The following is a 19,246-nucleotide window of genomic DNA, read 5'->3' on the forward strand; positions in this document are numbered from 1 at the left end:
ATAATAAATTAACTGAGCTGAAGCTGGTTTAGTGAAAACAATGCAGAAGTCCATAATGAAGCTTGTGCCTATTTGGGGATAAATCTGTATCAAAAATTTAAAAATAATTGTAGTAGAATTGAACTTTGAAGCAGAGGAGAGGTCTTGTTTTTGCTATAAATCATTGAAATTAAATGTAATGAAAAGTGATCAGAGTGCTTATTTTTACTTTGTTTTGTGGGAAATTGTGCTGGGAATGTAGGTCTATTGTGCACAAAGGATGTTGGCTTTATGCTGGAACCACCAGGCAGGTTGAGTTGAGAAACAATTAGCTCAGTCAGCAAGCCTTTGAATCTGATTAAGCCAGGAAGTGGTCACTCCCCAAGACAGAGTAAAATGAAGGGAATGAAGGCGGTAGCCCAACACGAGGAATGATTTCTCTCTCTGAGAAAAACTGGTATTAGAATTTATTGTGTCAAATTTATGTCAAGGATTATATCACTACATTTTATTATTATTTCACTGAAAACAAATATAATCTTGTTTCCAAGTAGATCAACAGTCCACATGTGTCATGGCTACTGTCTCTAAGAAACTTCTGTTTATTGAGGCTTGACATACTCTCATGTTTTGGTAACAAAACATCTTTGAGACCTAGAACCCAAGTCACAGAGGAAAATGCAAGGCTTATACAAGACTGCTGGCTGGATTCTCATTACTCTGGGGGCTCTCAGTGTATTCTCTGGAGTTATTGCTTTCTTCCCAGTCTTTTCCTACAAGCTTTGGTTCACAGGGTGGAGTGTCTGGATTGCTTGTCCCGTCTGGAATGGAGCTTTGGTAAGAAAATATTTTTATTACATATGTTGAGAGAATAAAGGAAAGAGGGAGGGAAGGAGGGACCAGAATAACATGTACCTTTAAAGTTTTCCAACAATATGAAGACATCAAAATTCTACAGAAAATCAGATTTTACCTTAGAACATTGATTTCTATTAGTTATCTTTTAAATATAAGGTTTTCTTAATATCATTTAATCATATCTACAACACATCAGGTATACTATAGTGGAAATGCTGTTCGAGACATTCTTCAAAAATTATTTTATTTTAATCTTCTTTACCTGGACATTCTGAGAAATCAAAATCTATCTTTTGAAATTTGAATGTAGAAAAAAATATGAACCATGAAAAATAATTTTTAAATGAAGAACGAAGTAAAATAATTTACAGACTAATGCTTTTATTAGAAACACCAAGGGGTGTTTATGTGACCGAAATGTTTACAAGCCCCAAATCTTAGTTCTCCCACCTTTTTCTTTGAACACAACTGCTTTAACTGAAAATAATTGAAGAAGTTGAGTGATGGGCTTTACTAATTTCACATTGTTGCCAAATTTGCATGTGTCAAATACACGGGGGTACTAAGTAACTGCTCAATGTCTGCCCGTTGAATGGTCACCACAGGTGAATGATGACACTGGTACCTCAGCTCCCTGGGTCAAAGAAACCAACACATGTAGTCTTGGGAGTAGGTGGCTGCCATGGCAGCATGATCGAAGAGGGGTTACAAAGGCCCAAACATCCAACAAATCCTTCTCTCGTGGTTTCCTGGGATGCCTGACATTCACTATTGGAGACTGGACAATTCGATTTTGAAGCTTTTTGATCGTATGGAGTTTTCTCTTAAAATGTAGCCACTCTCAGGAGGGGCAATATTTTACGTTTTTTAAAAAATCAAACTTAACAGAGATATCATCTAAAAGCAAGACCCTAGGAAATATAATTTTAATTTGCTTAATAAATAAATATGTATTGGTAGCCTACTACATGCTTGAGTTACAATGGAGAATAAAACAAGATCTCGATATTAAAGGAATTTGGTTTAGTGGGGTTTAATGATGGCGTGCAGATGGAGGAAAGCAGAATGGCGGGAGCATGGAACTGAACATGGAAACGATTTGATGGTATTTTTCTTTTTTTTCAGTTATGTATTCTTTTACACCACCACCCAAGTCTTGAACTTTTCCTCTTTCCCCCAACAACTACCCCAAACCGCACACTCAAGGAAATGTTTATTAAATGTCTACTAGAATGCAGTGATGGCATTTATATAAATGACTACCAAACTTTTTTGTTAGTGACCCAGAGTAAGAAAAATATTTTACATCAGGACCTGGAATGTACATAAATACATCTATATATTTCTCTCAAGGTAAAAAGAGAGATACTGAAATATACATATAACTAGATTTATATAACATATGTTTTACAAAACAATACTTAACCTATGTGAAGTGAATTCTGATATTTTCTATTCTAGTTAACTTTGTAAAAATTCTGACTTTACAACTGGTCCAAAATTTAACAAAACCATGGTTATAGCTCAATCCTATGTCCCTTTCTTATAATTCTTTGCCTATCCCTGCAGGGTCTATCATAATATAGTCAACAGATATTGGTGATTTGATTAGGTTCACAGATTACTGAATATATGCTTATTCTACACCAAACATCTGTTTGACCAATCAGACCCAGAGAAATGACATGACAAATCTCTAGCACATAGCTAATTGGTGGCTTTTTGATTTTTTGAGAGTGACAGCATGGGAAAGTAGATCAGAGAGTTAGGATTTGGAGAGGTAGGCCTCTGTTCAAATCCTGACTTTAACATTCTTCGTATGTAGTCAAGAACAGGGCCCTCATTCAACCAGTTCCTCATTGCCTTTACCTGTAGAATGGGGAATTTCACAGGTAAAGAGAGCCCATGTGAAACTGTCTAAACATAAGAGGCTCAAAGAGAATGAACACAATTTGCTCAGAGACTGCATAATAAAGAGCTTTGCCAATTTTAAAGCCCTACACAAATGCTAGTTAATACGATGCCTTTCATTTATGCCCTACTCTCTGTCCAAACCCTTTGTTCCTAATTCCTTGCCACCTGCCTCACTCTCCCACTCTGTTCCCTGATGACCTGCTGAGTTCCCTATCATGTTACATCCTGACCTTATCTCCAACCACTCTTCCCTTAGCTCTTTTCTTTCCCATCACACTGGCTCCTTGTTTTCAAACATGGCAAGGTGTGTTTCTGTCTCAGGGCCTTTGCACTGCCAGTTCTCTGCCTGAAGTCTTTTCTCACATAGAGCTTGTTCCCTAACTTTCTTCAGTTCTTGGATCAAATGTCACTTTCTCACTGATGCCTTCCCTCATTACCCTATTTAAAATTGCAGACCTCCCCCGCAAATGGCATTCTCAATCTCTCATCCCCTACTCTACTTTTCCCCCCATAACACCATCTAATATACAACATAATTGACTGACTTATTGTCTGTTTGTCTTTTCCCCCCAAATGTAGATTGTACAAAGGCAGGATTTTTTTTTTCTAATTTGTTCATTGCTATATCTCCAGCACTTGAAAGGGAGTAAGTGATGTGCTAAGTATTCGTGCTAAATATTGCTTGATACATATTGTCGAATGAGAGGTGAATGCCATGCTCTCCATTCTGACAGTACAGAATTCCTTATACAGTTGGTGGCAAAGAATAAAGGTCAAGCTGGTATTTACACTAAAGCAGGAAAAAATCCTCACCAGAAGGAAAGCAATAAGAATGCTCACTCTTTCAATAACGTCTAAATTTGGAACAACATGATTTTTTTCCTAGTGAGTTTGGTAGTGAACCACAGCTCTGTCTGATTAGGGTCAACTTCAAAGGTCTCTGACTTATCCCACAACCTTCCCTGCCAATCACTTCTCAACTTGCCTGCAAAGTGCATCTTCCTCTGGTAGAAAGATAATATGAACATTTCAAACATATTTCCTTTTGAAAATGACTCCATATCTCTTTTGAGATTGGAAGAGATAGATTTTAGAAGTGACCCATACTTTGTGTTTGTTCGGTGCCTTTCTTTCAAAGCTTTTTCTAAATTCTTCACAAATATTCCTCCTCAGACTCTCCTAGCTCAATTCTGACAGCCACATGATAAGCTGTTTTCCTAGGATTTTTGAACCAGGTTATTGAAAGTCATCAGCTGCTAGAAAGTATGTAGCAAGGAGATCATTGAGCCTTAAGGACTGAACTCTACTTTAATCCTGGAAAACCTGGCCTGTAGATCAAGCTCTGATGAACAGACTGAAGTGCACTGAGTTTAAAAACAGGAGCTAAAGTCTGTAGGGTCCAGGGACTTGGCCAATGGTGAGCAGCAGTGCTGCACCCAGAACCCTGCTTGGAGACAGGAACTTCGGAGAAAGGTAGGGCTGGACTCATCCACGCAAGCTCCAGTCTCCTCGTTCATTAGAGAAGGGACTTGATTGCACCAGTGCTCAGGTCTCTTATAGCATCAACAGTCCTGTGATTTCCAATCAGCTGATGGTCCATTTTCCACTTAGATATCCTAAGCTTCTTGAACCTTAACTGGTCCAAAAATGTCATCATCTTACCACCATGCCTTCTCCTGACTTCCCAGTCTTTGAACCCAATTTCAAACCCCAGAGTAATTTTTTTTTTTTTTTTTTTTTTTTTTTTTTTTTTTTGTGGTACGCGGGCCTCACTGTTGTGGCCTCTCCCGTTGCGGAGCACAGGCTCCGGACGCACAGGCTCAGCGGCCATGGCTCACGGGCCCAGCCGCTCTGGCGGCATGTGGGATCCTCCTGGACCAGGGCACGAACCCGTGTCCCCTGCATCGGCAGGCAGACTCTCAACCACTGCGCCACCAGAGAAACCCGACCGGAGTGACTTTTGACTCAATCCTTTACTCTAAACTAGTGTTTCTCAAACTGAAATGTGCATGTAAATCACGGATCTTAAAATGCAGGCTCTGATTCAGTGAGTCTAGGGTGAAGCTGAGATTCTGCATGTCTGACAGGTTCCCAAGGGAGGAGATGCTACTGGTCCTTAGGGCAGCAATGCCCCAAACCAACCCATTTCAGCCCCACTCCCGCCCCACTACATCCAATCCATTGCCAACTTTTATTTTTCCTACGAGGCAAATCCCTATGCATTTTTTCTTCTTCATTCTCACTATGCACCCCCTGCCCACCTCCTTACCACTTCCTGCCCCACTCAGGTTTTATGCCTTGAAACTTTGATAACCAACCTGTGGGAATCTATACATTAATGGGTTATAAAATCAACCTGTTGTGTTGCTAGCATTTAAACATATAGAATATGAATAGAATAGAATAGGATGGGACAGAATGGAATGGAATATAATAGAGAATACTACAGTGTATCACACATAATAAAGTTATTGTTATTTTGGTTAGATGTAAAAATATTTGTAACATGGCCATGTTACAAAATAAATTTCTTACTATGGGTAAAGGTTAAAAAAAAAGAAGTTTAAAGACCAAGGTCCTACAGAGACCTCTAGGCCAATGCAGCCAGCAAGCAATAACAGGCCCATCTTTCTAAACCTCTGCTATGCCGGTCTAGCCCTGTCTTCAAAAATCTTTAGTGTCGGGCTTCTCTGGTGACGCAGTGGTTGAGAGCCCGCCTGCCGATGCAGGGGACACGGGTTCGTGCCCCGGTCCGGGAAGATCCCACATGCCACAGAGCGGCTGGGCCCGTGAGCCATGGCCGCTGAGCCTGCGCGTCCGGAGCCTGTGCTCCTCAGCGGGAGAGGCCACAGCAGTGAGAAGCCCACGTACCACACACACACACACACACACAAACAAAATCTTTAGTGTTGCTTCATTGTCCAAACCAAGTTCAGATATATTAGCCTGGATTTTGAGGCCCTCCACACCCTGACCTCACGTGGCTTTCAAGCCTGATTTCCTACTCCTCTCTGCCAGAAACCGACCCTCCCACCGGCTGCAACCCTGGCTGCCTGGACTGCCCTTCCCTCTGCATCTCCCACTGACGTCACATCCATCCTTCAAACCTGCTTTGAGTCATATTTCCCCCACAGTGCCTTCATTCCTTTCATACCTGGACTATAGATTCCGTTGAGAGTTGGAGCCATTATTTGAATAATTATTGCCTGGTGAGCTTGCTTATCTTATTCAGCTTCTCTGTGCCTCATTTTAAAAATAGGAGACGATCTACATCCTAGGGTCATTCATTATGAAGATTAAATGAATTAACACATGTAAAGCATTTGGTAGAGTGCCCGGCATAGAATAAGTGCTCAATAAATGTTAAACGTTATTATCATTATTCCATCAGCATAGTTCCTATCACATCCCTGGTTCCCAGTAGACCCAAAATAGATGTCTGTAAGTGAATAAATTAGCCCATGTTATAATGATTCCTCTAAAAGTTTCTATTTCTGTTGTGAAGCTCTCTGCTTCCTTCAATTCATCTGCTTCTGGGAATTGCATCCTTACTGGGGCCATTTAAAGATTTAGTGGGAGGGGTCACAATTAGCATGCAGAATGTTAGCAGCAACTTTTGCAAAACCCAAGTAATGTCCTTGGAACTGTCCCCACAGAGCAAGTCCACAGCCTGTCAAGAAGAGCTGAGGGTGGAGAGTGCAGGGCTGGGCCTCCAGCTGCACTCCCACCCTCCCCAGGCATGGCCTCCTTTCCGCCCTTCCTCACAACCTGACCGCCCCTCTCTACCCAATTCTTCACCTCTCAGACCCTCCCACATTTCCTTTTCCCACTTGACTTCTCTTCCCTCAGATCTCTTCCTTTTTTAAAAAAATTTTTGGCTGCGTGGCACAGCACGCAGCCAAAAAACTGTGAGATCTTAGTTCCCCAACCAGGGATCAAACCCATGCCCCATGCACTGGAAGAGCAGAGCCTTAACCACTGGACCGCCAGACAAGTCCCAAATCTCTTCCTTTTTTATTCTGTTCCCCTTCCCTGTCTAAAAATAAATTTTTTAAAAATAAATGAAAAGAAGAAAAAGGAAAGCCTGTGACTCTTGGGGGAATACCCGCACTCCATCTCCCACGCACAGGCGTGCACCAGGAAAGATGGGTGTGCTTGGCTCCCGAGCCACAGTACTCAGGGTGGATTTAACGAGTTGCTGAATGGCATGCATACACCAGCTTCCCCCATGAAAGATCTTTTTCAAAGTTTTGTGTAAACAGAGCAAAATTGAAGCTGGCAGCTACAACAGAAATAACAGGCAACTTCAATTCTGCAGGATTTTTCAACTTTTGAAAGGAAAGAAACTGTCTGTGCCAAAGTAGTTAAGGCAACCTGGACTCTAAGCATCTGATAATGTCAGCTATCTACTTGGACTTCAACCAGCAGAGACATCTCCTTTGCTTTTTATCTCGTTTGCTTTAGTATTTCTCTCACACAGAGGAGTGACGTGTCAATTGAGCACTTTGCCTCTGAAAGCAGAGACGAGTCCCAGGCTTAGCATCAGTGCTACAGTTGCTGTTAATAATTCTCCTGTTTTGTTGTACTGTTTATGCTGGCTCAACCTCCATAGGGTCCCTTGGAAACTTTCCTCTTGCAGAATCAAGCCAACCACTTTTGATTGCAGATGGTTCTGTTTTTATCCATGGGAGTTTTATGGTATGGCGATGCCAAAGTCTGGAATGTCAGGCTTAGATACATGAGAAGTTTTGTGTGAGTGTGCATGTGCGTGCTTTTTTTCCCTCGCTCTCAGATACTCTAAATCCAATATTCAAAATAGAATATGCCAGGAAAATGAAAAGCTAGGTCTCAAAACAATAAATATGCCAGACCTGGAGCTACAAAAAGCAACGTCCCACAAAACCATATTGGTAAAAGCTCTGATTTTTTTCTCCTGTTGATACTATACATACAGTCATGTTTATTTCTCTGTCAAAACCCTAAATTGTAACTCTTTTTAAACCTGTCCTCATTCTATATCTTATTTCAGGCACATCTCTTCCTGGTTTTCTCTCCCAAGCTCAAAACGTTCCTTGACCAGGAACAAACGATTTATGGGTTGGGAATAAGCAATTTCCAGACTCTGATTACAAAGGTCTCCATCAGACCCGGTGCTGAAGCGAAGACGAGCCCAGAATTTGTTTTTCATTATCTATTGCTCAGTTCTGGTGACACCATTCTCTCCTTTGTGGAACTATTTTTATTCTGCATTTGGGGGCTTTTTCTTCAATGGAGACTATGAAGAACTCTCTTTTGAAAAGCGGGACACCACTGCCTCCAGAACAATAAATGCCCCATCATGCATTCATTCTAATGATAATCTTTGTTACTTGAGAGACAGGGATCACCGGTAGGCTGAGGCTGCTGAATCTCAAAAGAAAGCAAAGAGTAAAAGATACACCACTGCCAGGAGGGTTTGGGGGTGGGTGCGGTTCTGTGACACGTTTCCTTTTCAGTTCCTCCCATTTGTAAATTTAGCAATTTGGAAAAAGATGAACAATAGACAATTAATCAAAATAAAACATACGGCAAGGGTTTTAAAGCCAAGCTTTCATTGCAGTGACATCTTACAGTAGTAAAGGTTATAAATTGTGATGGCAACAGCAACATAGAAAATCAAGAAAATGAGCTTGTGTGAATCATGTCTCTGTGACACTGATGGCTTCTTTTCCTCATTGTCATCATGGATGAGGCAGTGATCAGAGCCATAAATCCATTTAGCCATTTGCTATTCCTTCTGGTTTATGATAAAGTTGTCAAACCGTGAAGCAAACTGAACTCTTTCCATAGGTACCTTCTCTCACGGAATGTTGTTTTTCCATTTTCCTTTCACAGGCCATCATGACTGGGATACTCCTACTGTTGGCTCACAAAGAGTGGACCCAGAGACACCTGGTAAATGTATAGACATCGAGTAGGTTGGCAGAGAAAGTTTGAAGGTCAAATCTCTACTAGTTCAGGATGGAACACAGAGAATGATTTCTGATTATAATTGAATCCTATCTAATAGATGCCTTACTATGATGAATTTCAGTCATAAATGATGTTTTAAATGCATAATTTTTATCTGATACCTGCTCCAAACATTTTCTACCAGTTCCTGTGATTATTGTATTTAAGTAGTGTAGTTTGGGGAGGACAGAATCAGTGTTAGTCTTCCTGAATTTCATTCTGAAAAAGTGGATCTATAGGATCCTCTGTTCTTAATAATGTATTTTCAAGTCTCAATTCCTCAATTTGGCATTTCCTTCCAATCTCCCTGTTACTTCTTCCCCTAAAAAAGGATGAAAAGTCTGTGATATCTTGCATTTCAACAGTATAGAGCCAAGTAAATCCCAAGGTACAGAAAGACTACCTTGATTTGATTATAGCTCCTCTTCCCATGGCTACAGCAGGGCTTCTCAAACTTTAATATACATGTGAATCACCCGGGGATCTGGTTAAAATGCAGATTTTGATTCAGTAGATCTGAGTGAGGCCTGAGATTCTACATCTCTAATAAGTTCCCAGGGGATAGTCGTGCTCCTGGACCATAGACCACACTCTGAATAACAAGGTCCTAGGGTAAGGCAGGAATTCTCTTCACTCATCTTTGTTTTCCTACCCAGACTGTTTCTCAACACATGATAGGAAGTAAGCAAATACATGTGTTGAGTGGAGTTGATTCCATTTTTGCTCCAGTGGGTCGATATGTTATTCTCCCATAGTGAAGGTTCAAGAGAAAGGCAAAAGGGCCTAAAGAGACGGTTGTAACCCATTTCTCCTTCATTTCGCAGTAGGAAAGATGAATAGCCAGCATCTCTTTCTTTCCACGTATTGCTAAGAAGCTTCTGAAAAATCTAGTTCCCAAAGTAACAATTTGTTTCTGCTTTATTTTCAGTGGGAAGCTAGTTTCACCTTTGTGATTCTGAGCATCCTGGGATGTCCACTTCATTTTACTGTAGCCCTGGCATCTGCTCTCCTTGGCCCATATTGCTTCTACTCGTTTTGGGGGATTGCAGGGACCAATTACCTTGGTTATGCAGTTGCCTTTCCTTTTCCGTATGCAAAATTCCCATCAGTTTGTGTAGACCCACCACACTATGAAGAGTACCACCTGACACTTCAAGCCTTAGATCTGTGCCTGAGCTTTGCCATGCTCTGTGTGTCCCTGACAGCGTTCATCACACTTTCTGCAAGACTTATCCGGAATGGACATATAAATGTAAGTTTCCAGAAAGGGGAAGCCAGTTCCTGTTCCATCCTAAATGCTAAAATGGAAAGTTTGGTATATTAATACTTAATCTGTCTCTCTTTTTTACCCCTGTGTCTTCTATAACCAAAATTCTCCCACTCTTTCTACTTCTACTGCAGCTAAGAGGCTGATATATAATACATCAACATCAGATTTAGCTTTCTAACTTTTTCCGAAAGGGCTGATAATAATTTTAATATGATAATAATAGAATTATGAACTGAATATTTAGTATGTGTCGGTGTACTTCCCATTTCACAGATAGTAAATGGAGGCTAAAGAGTTTGTATAACTTGCCCAACGTCACACAGCTTAATGACTAGTAGGACCAGATTCAGAACCCAGAGCTATTTCTCCTCATCAGGCCAGATTTGTCCTGGGCTCCCTCATCGCCCTCCTTGCATCCTCTGCTCCTCTGCCAGACCGTTAAGATGCAAGGCTCTAGCCTCCAGAAGGGTTAGAGCGGGGTCACTGGGAAAACAGCACAAGTGATTTCTGATTCCAAATTCCTACAGTTGATACTGGGTTCCTCCTTTGTGGGTTGAACAACCTCCCTCTGAAAAGAGGTATTTCTCACTGCAATCTCTTATACTGGCTTTATGATTCAAGTTAGGATTACATCAGGGTCAAGTGAATTTGGGTTATGTTAGCCAATTTTTTTCCAGTTTCATCCTATCAGCACCAACCAGTAAAGCTGGAAGACAAGAATTTGGCACTCTCAATGCTTTTTGTGGTCAGTCTTGTCCTCTTCAACTTCTTCATAAATCTGCAAAGGAAATCCTGTACATTCTTAGGAACAGAGTTGATTTTACAAGGAACTTGCCGAGAAACAAGGCAAGCAGACCAAAATCACCGCCTCCGTCGTACTGCCAGGGCATGTAGAGGTTTAGTATTTGAGAATTCTCCCTTGTGGCAAATGTCGTAACTTTCTAGACTATTTACTAAGGAACATATGCATAGTCTCCTATGCATATAGGAGACATATAGACATTAAAAGTTGACAGTCATAACCCCTTAGCATGCATAGCTAATCAGACATCTGGCTGTCATTTTAAGCATGACCCTCACAACATTGAGGTTTAATGTAGGGTGGAGGATAGGGAGAAAAGAATGAAAAATATATATGCCGAGCTTGGTAAGCCAACAGTGCTTTGCCAGGGAAACCCAACAGTGAGACCACCTAAAGTGCCTGGAGAGAGGGAAAATTAATTGAAAGCAGAGCAAAGTTCTGTGACTTCAGGGTTTTGCCTTTGCCCATCTTCCTCAGAACAGTTCCTTGCTGTGTGGTTTCTGAGCTAGGTATAGGACCCAGTGCAACTACAACACGTTCCTCAAAGGGAATCAATGACATCAGAAGCACCCAGGGTTTTTGTGAAACTAGATTTCTGCATCCCTTTCAGGTCCATTCCCACTATGTCAGAAATTCTGGGGTTGGAGGCAGGGAACGTGCGTTTTTAACACATGCCCCCAAGAGATGCTGATGAAAATTCTCTTCCTAGCACACAATGCACTAAGTATCAATTCTGGACAGAATCTCAGTTTTCCCATTTGCATAAAATGCAGCACTAGCTTGGGTGAGAGTTCTAGATAAATTTAATAAGCATGTCTTTGGTGAACATTCTTGGATGACTTGACACCACTTAATCCATAGGGGTGGCAGATCAAATTTCATTAGCAAGGATGAGTAGCTGACATAATGGATATGATGTCCTATATTAATAAATACACCACTGTTGCCCCGATATCAAAAGGAGCTCATGAAGCCTGCACAAACCTTTGTTACCATGCAGAAATCTCAGCTACGTTAGGCACAATTTCTAGCAGTGAAATAAATGCATTGTTTATCAAAATTCTAGAAAACACATAACTTTCTTAGAAAGAAAGGTGGATCCTTTGCTGGGATACAGAGTTCTACATAGTGATTCTACTTTTAATGAACCTCTGTGTAGTTATGTTGTTAGATTCCCTACAGTGCTGAAAGGGATAAGTAATATTTTAAAATTTTTATTTAAAACTATTAATAAACTGTGAAATATGCTGCTGATTCATACTTTTTTCGTATAAACAGAACACTGAAAATGCTTTTAAAACCCGCCCACTTTTAAGTGTCTGCCTGAAAAGTAAAATTCTTTTATGTAAATATAGTACATAGCAGGAAACTTAAGAGCTATGAAAATTTGTAAAAAAGAAAAAAGTGATGGTTTGAAGGAGGATTTGGGGGAAATTGTGGTTGTACTGTAAAACAAAATCAATTTTTTCAGATCTATATGTAACAGTCAATATTATGATGAAAAATATTCCCTCGTAAGGGTTTGTTTCTGCAAGTTTAAAAACATGTTTTCAAAAATGAATCAAGCACCCCTTTAGGAATCACCACATTCATTATTTCTTCCTTCCTGTGTCTTTGCAGTTTAGTAGAATTGAAGTCATCTTGTGTCCCAGTCAGCTCAAGCTGCTATTAAAAAATGCCGTAGCCTGGGTGGCTCAACCAACACACATTTATTTCTCACAGTTCCAGAGACTGGAAGTCCAAGATCAAAGTGCCAGCATGGTTGGTTTCTGGTGAGGCCTTTCTTCCTGGCTTGTGGATGGCTGCCTGCTCACTGTGTTCTCTCAAGGCCTTTCCTGGGCTTGCTCCTAGAGCAAGCAATCTCTCTGTCTCCTATTTTTTACAGACACTAATCTCATCATGAGGACCCCACACTTATGACCTCATCTAAACTTAATTACCTCCCAAATGACTTACTTCCGAATACCATCACAGTGGGGATTGGGATTTCAACATATGGATTTAGGAGGGGACATAAACAGTTGATAGCATCTTACTGAAAGTAACACAGTGACAGTGTATGAGCATGCAGTCAACTGGTGCCCAACTAAAACCAGAGGTCTAATGCTTGAAAGAGGCATGAAGGGTTTGATGATTTTGACAAACACCCACAAAAGCATGGTGTGAGTGCTACAGACTGTTTGTGTCACCCCCAAAATCTACACTGAAGCACTAACCCCCACTGTGATGGTGGTAATTAGATTTGGATGAGGTCATGAGGGCAGAGCCCCCGTGATGGGGTTAGTGCCCTTATAAGAAAATGAAGAGACCAGCGTGCTCTGTCTCTCTCCACCGTGATAGTATACAGCAAGAAGGGACTGTTTACAAACTAGGAAGTGGGCTCCCACCAGGCACTGAATCATCTGACACCTTGATCTTGGACTTCCAGCCTCCAGAACTGTGAGAAATGTCTGTTGTTTAAGCCATCCAGTCTATGGTAGTGTGTTATAGCAGCCCAGGCTGACTAAGACAGTGAGTCCTTCCAAATTTCAAGGGCCTCGTGGGAAGGGGTGGAGCTGGGAGAGGACTAAGAGACCCCTGTTTGTGTGGTTCCATGCAACACACTGAAGTGACCCTGTGGGCTTAGGACTCAGTGCAGAGGGCAAATGAGCACCACACAGAATTAAGTTGAAAAACTAAAATGCATAACAACCGTAGCTGAAATTGTCTACATTCTTGGTCCAGTAAGTAATAAAGTGATGAGAAAGGAAAGAATTGGGACGCCAGACGCGCTGCAGCTGTCCCCTGCAGCTACTCTACCCCTCCTCCATGGAATGGAATGGCTTCGTTTGTTTTCCTTTCATTATTCATTGTTATGTTTGGGGTTGTTTTTTTTTTAATGAAAGGGGGAAAGAAAATATTTTCTCCTTCTCATGTGATACAATGGTTTTATTATTTTTTTCAATGAACTGAGAAATGTTTGCCATAAAAGATGTAGGTAAACCCTCTAAATGCAGTTTAAAACATGGTGACAGATTATTTATCAGAGGAGGACAAACAAAAGGCAAATTAACAGCAATATACTGGTTCCAAATCTTTCAGCAGACGTACTCTGCATCATTAGCAATAGAAATGTGTTTTGAAAGAAATTCTTCCATGACTCTTATCCTAAAGTTCTGAGGTCCCACATTGGGCTATAGCAAGGTATTTCCGTTGCTTCTGGGAAATAATCCCCTCGGGCAGATCCAGTAAAGCTCAAGCAGTACCGTGCAACTGTAAGAATCCACTGTATTTCTTCCTCACAAATTCTATTATGTGGTCACCTCAAAGTGGTCAGTTGAAAAATTAAAATCTAGAAAAATAATTGCGATTTAGGGCATTACTATTCCTTCTGTCTCATAATTTTCTCTGGAATAATAATAATGTTGCCATAAAACTAAGTGATAGAAGAATAATTGTAGGTGTTATTTATTGGACAGTTACTATTTGCCTACTTTATTCCTGACAACACTCCAAAGCTCATTGACCCCATTTCACAGATGAGGATGTCAAGGTGGCCATGTAGGGTCAAGGTTCTCTCCCAGGTCTTGAAGGGCCTAGAGACCAGGCTCCTCGCTCCTGGACCACACCTCTTAGGTGGTGCATCTCCAGTCTTACGTACTCCAGTTGACTTGGCGTAGTCATGATTTTTATGGACAATTTTTCGTATGTTTCTCACAGACAAAAATTAACTTATAATTTAGAAATGAAAGCTATGTTCTCCAGGTATTTTCATTCTATTAAATCAGTGGGACCATGCCAAGGGTGATAGCAAGTTACTAAGAGAGGAAAAGTGTCCATTGTAATGTATTAAAAAAAGTTTGGGGCTTCCCTGGTGGCGCAGTGGTTGAGAGTCCGCCTCCCGATGCAGGTGACACGGGTTCGTGCCCTGGTCCGGGAAGATCCCACATGCCACCAGAGCGGCTGGGCCCGTGAGCCATGGCCGCTGGGCATGCGCGTCCGGAGCCTGTGCTCCGCAAAGGGAGAGGCCACAACAGTGAGAGGCCCACGTACCGCAAAAAAAAAAAAAAGCTCGATATTTTGTCAAAGAAGGAGCAATAGGTGGGGAGGGGTTAGTAACCAGAGAACTGCTTTTTGTCCATTTTTACTTTATAAATTATTGTGAGCTTCAACGTATTTCCCTTTTGACATTATCTTTTAATAAAAAATATCCTAGTAGAATTTTTTCCTCACCCCTTACTCTTAATCTAAAATGTTCTTACTATGAATATAATTTTTAACAAATTTTAAATGTTTTAAATGTCATATTTTTTTAAATTAGAAATAGATTTAAAAGAAAGAAGACAGTTTTGTTTCATAACAGGGCAGAAACTTGAGTAGAAATCAGAAGCCTCCATTCTCTACAATCATTTAAAGTCAGTTTTCAACAAAGAAAACTGAATTTATACTAGTGAATATTTCAGAATGACTGTGATGGTGCTAATCTGTAAGTACAAAACCATTTAGGAGTGCAACAATGTTGGTTGGATACTTTAAATTTTATTAATTAAAGAGGAGAATACGTGACAGCTACTATTGGATGCCTGAGTTCACACCTCAGATGAAAAAAGGGAGAGAAATAGAGGAAATAATGAGGCTGAACCACAATGGGAGCCGTGGGGGGTGAGGAATGACACCACACTTTCCCATCTCAGACCGAGCCTAGGAACCAGAGAGGACGGTGGACGCGAGGCAGCAGTGCACCCTACACACGTCAGTAGTCGTGCACCTGAGCTCCCTCATCTCTGAGACCCCAGGGCTTGGCAGCCGACCTCCAAAGACCTTGCCAGATCTTTCTCAGTCTGTGATTTTGAAAGAAAACTTTATTTCACTTGAGAAGATTACCATTCAGAAGGGAGGACTGTCAGCAGCAACGGGTGGCTCTCTAGCTGTCCTAAGCCACACTGATGTGTCACTGGGGTGCACCACATGGCCTTGCTATGCCAGCTCAAGGAGTGATAGACACCAGCAACGGTACTCGAGCGAGGCTTGAGAGTTGTCACAGATCCACAGCGTACTGTAACCGCTTGAGTAAAGCACCTTTCTTTGCTCCATGTTCAATCTGTCGTATCAAACCAACCAGAAGTATCTTGTTGTCTTTTTAAAAACTTAGTATTATATATTGCCATTTGCGGCAACATGGATGGACCTAGAGATTATCATACTAAGTGAAGTAAGTCAGATAAAGAAAGACAAATATGAGATCACTTATATGTGAGATCTAAACAATAATACAAGTGAATCTATATACAAAACAGAAACAGACTCACAGACATAGAAAACAAACTTATGGTTACCAAAGAGGAAAGGTGAGGGAGGGGTAAATTAGGAGTATGGGATTAATAGATACAAACTACTACACATAAAATAGATAAGCAACAAGGATTTACTGTCTAACACAGGGAACAATGTTGCATATCTTGTAATAACCTATAATGGAAAATAATATGAAAAAAAAAAAATATATATATATATATAAAACTGAATCACTTTTCTTCACACCTAAAACTAACACAATATTGTAAGTCAACTACACTTCAATTTTAAAAATTTTTAAAAAAGCAAAACAAAAAACTTAGCATTATATAATTGAATAAGTGAGAAGCTTATGACTCCACTTTATTTGCAAAAAGTTGTTCTTAAATGTATTTATTCTCTTACATCATATAATTAACTTAGAGTCCTGGATGGAACAGAAAGCTCCTTGTTAAAGCAATAGAATTACTGGGTTCTGGACAGCAATTAGTACCTATTGGACAAGAGGAGTATCTTCTGTTCACCAGAAATGACTTCTCTCTTGTCACATATCAAGAATTATGAACCTAAAGCCATAAATATAATATTCATTATTTATCCTTGCTCCTCAACATTTATTGAGCATGTACTATGAGCCAGATATCATGCTAAAGTACAGAAAAATGAGCAAAACACATTCTGGCACTCCATTGACTTCTAAGGACTGAGGGGAAATGAGACTTAGGCCAGGAGGATCAAGAGCCCAGATGAGGAATAACAAGACCTGAGTTAGGTAGTGATAGTGGGCATGAGAAGAGGTGATACATTTGAGAGATATTTAGGAAGTAGAATCAATGGACTTCATAACAGGTAGCATGTGGGACAAAGGAGGAGTCCAGGAAGATGCAAAAGGGTTCTGGACCATGAGAGACAAGACAGAGTGATTGGATTTAATGTGTGAGTCCCACTCTTTCCACTTAAGGTAAATATTCAGTTTCACATCTCATCATTTAAAAAAAATTATTGTAAGAACTTAATAGAAGAAATCAGAGGACTTCTACCTGGGATTCTAGCCAATGAGGTACTAAAATTTGCCATCGGACACTCCATCAAGTTGTTTGCATACCAAAAATTAATTATGCCTTGCTTTGAGTTTATAATAAACCTAGTGCAGAAGGGCATGGGCTATAAGACAGTTTCAATCCAGGCTGAATTAATTTAACAATGTATCTCTTCTTTTCTTCTACTGAATCTCCCATGGCAAGGATTGGCCACGAATGACCTATAGATAGCCAAGCCCAATGGTCTCTTTTCAATCCACATCTCCCTTGAGTGCTTTCTTCATGAAATTATCTCCCTTGACTTCCACACACCATTCTCTTTGGTTCTCTTCCTTCTCCATGGCTTTTCCTCCTCAGTCTCCTCCAAAAGGTCCTCTGCTCTGCTCACCACTTAAAGACTGGTGCCCTCACTTACCACTTTTGGGCTGGCGCCTCACACATCCACATCTGTAGCCCAGTCCCCTCTCCTGCTCTAATGAGCTCTGCATCTGACTGTTTCCTAGACACTCTTTTGGTGTCCCTCAGATACATCAACCTCCAGGTGTTCATCGTGGAGTGCATCATCTCTTTGTCCTCAACACCTGCTCCTCTTCCTGTATCTGCGGCTTAGTTGCCAACACTCATGATACTCCTCAGGACAAGCCTGAGACCTGGAGTCATCCTTGACTCCTTACACCTGAGTCCATCACCGTATCCTGACAACTGTACCTCTCAAGCATTTCTCTAATGTGTCCTCCGTTCTCTGTACCAACGGTGACAACCCAGGTTTGGCTCCCATATTCTCTCACTCAGACTGCTTTGCTTCCAGTCTGTCTTTCTTAAAAAGTATCTTCCACACAGGCTCTAGAAGGAGCTCTCAGGTTCACATCTGTGCTTATCATTCCCCTGCTTTAAATCCTTCTGTGGCTCCCCTTCACGCTCAGGATACAGCCAAGCTCCTTTGCATGACATCATGCGTACTCAGCTCCTCTCTGAGCACGTGAGTTCCTCAAGGACAGGGACTGTCTAAGGTGAGCAAGAAAGGTGGGACTGGCCGTGTAAGAATCAAAAGAGGAAAAGGGAAGCAGGTTGTGATACTAGATGTCATTTTTATGTCTTCCTAGCCATAGCTAAAATCTTACCTAAACCTACAGAAGGAATATTTTAAATTTTTTTTTTTTTTTTTCTTTTGTGGTATGCAGGCCTCACTGTTGGGGCCTCTCCCATTGCGGAGCATAGGCTCCGGACGCGCAGGCTCAGCGGCCATGGCTCACGGGCCCAGCCGCTCCACGGCATGTGGGATCTTCCCTGACCGGGGCACGAACCCGCGTCCCCTGCATCAGCAGGCGGACTCTCAACCACTGCGCCACCAGGGAAGCCCGGAATATTTTAAATTTAAAGACAATTCACATGTCATGGGGAAATTTACTATGGTGATGGAATCCAAAAAGAATCTCCAGAAAAGAATACATAGAAAAAGTAGATTTGAATTTCCATACCAAGGAGCAGTGGTTTAATGAAGAATTGCTTTCAGCATTATGAAACAGAGAGAACCAGATATGGTACTTTTGAAATCAGACAATTTGAGGGGTAATTGCTTCTTCTGTCACGTACTATCTGAGTAGCCTTGAGCAAATGAATACTGAATCTCTCTGAGCCTAAGGTCCTTGTTGGTAAAATGGAGATAACACCTACCTCACATGTTGCAAAATGAAATGATATAATTACTATTAAGAGCCTTGACACTGAGCATGGTACTTGATAGGCCTCAAGAAATGTTTGCTATCTTCCCCCCACTGCTAATCAAATTAAAATTCTTGACTCAGTCAAAGATTTCAGAAAGTGCCCTTTAGCCTTCTGTAAGTTTTGAAAAACCCCAAACCAGTCCAAACCAGACAAAACAAACAGCAAACCACCAAAAGAGATAGTCAACAGAGAGACTCCCTACTCTTTAGGCAGCCCCTGTCCACAAAAGTAATGGTTCTTCTGGATCGTTTCATGCTTATGCCAGATATTTTATTACACATTTATTTCTTTTTTTATATCTCTCTGCCATCCCCCTCCACCAGTATCACCAATTTTGTTCTCTCTGGTGATTCCTTTTAAATCCTTAAGAGGTACCATGATGCTGTTACTTGA

The 19,246-nt window shown here is 41.0% G+C and overlaps 1 protein-coding gene across 1 annotated transcript; it reads left to right on the forward strand.

Annotated features, from left to right (window-relative positions):
• Window positions 1-657: 657 nt before the first annotated feature.
• On the forward strand, window positions 658-10,073 carry TMEM212 (transmembrane protein 212). Its single transcript, XM_059065374.2, has 3 exons — window positions 658-816; window positions 8,626-8,685; window positions 9,671-10,073. The coding sequence occupies exons 1-3, from the start codon at window positions 658-660 to the stop codon at window positions 10,064-10,066; spliced, it is 615 nt and encodes a 204-aa protein (XP_058921357.1). The 3' UTR covers window positions 10,067-10,073.
• Window positions 10,074-19,246: the final 9,173 nt, after the last annotated feature.

Source organism: Kogia breviceps, chromosome 5, assembly GCF_026419965.1.
Source record: "Kogia breviceps isolate mKogBre1 chromosome 5, mKogBre1 haplotype 1, whole genome shotgun sequence".
In the NCBI taxonomy this organism is placed as follows: Eukaryota; Metazoa; Chordata; class Mammalia; order Artiodactyla; family Physeteridae; genus Kogia; species Kogia breviceps.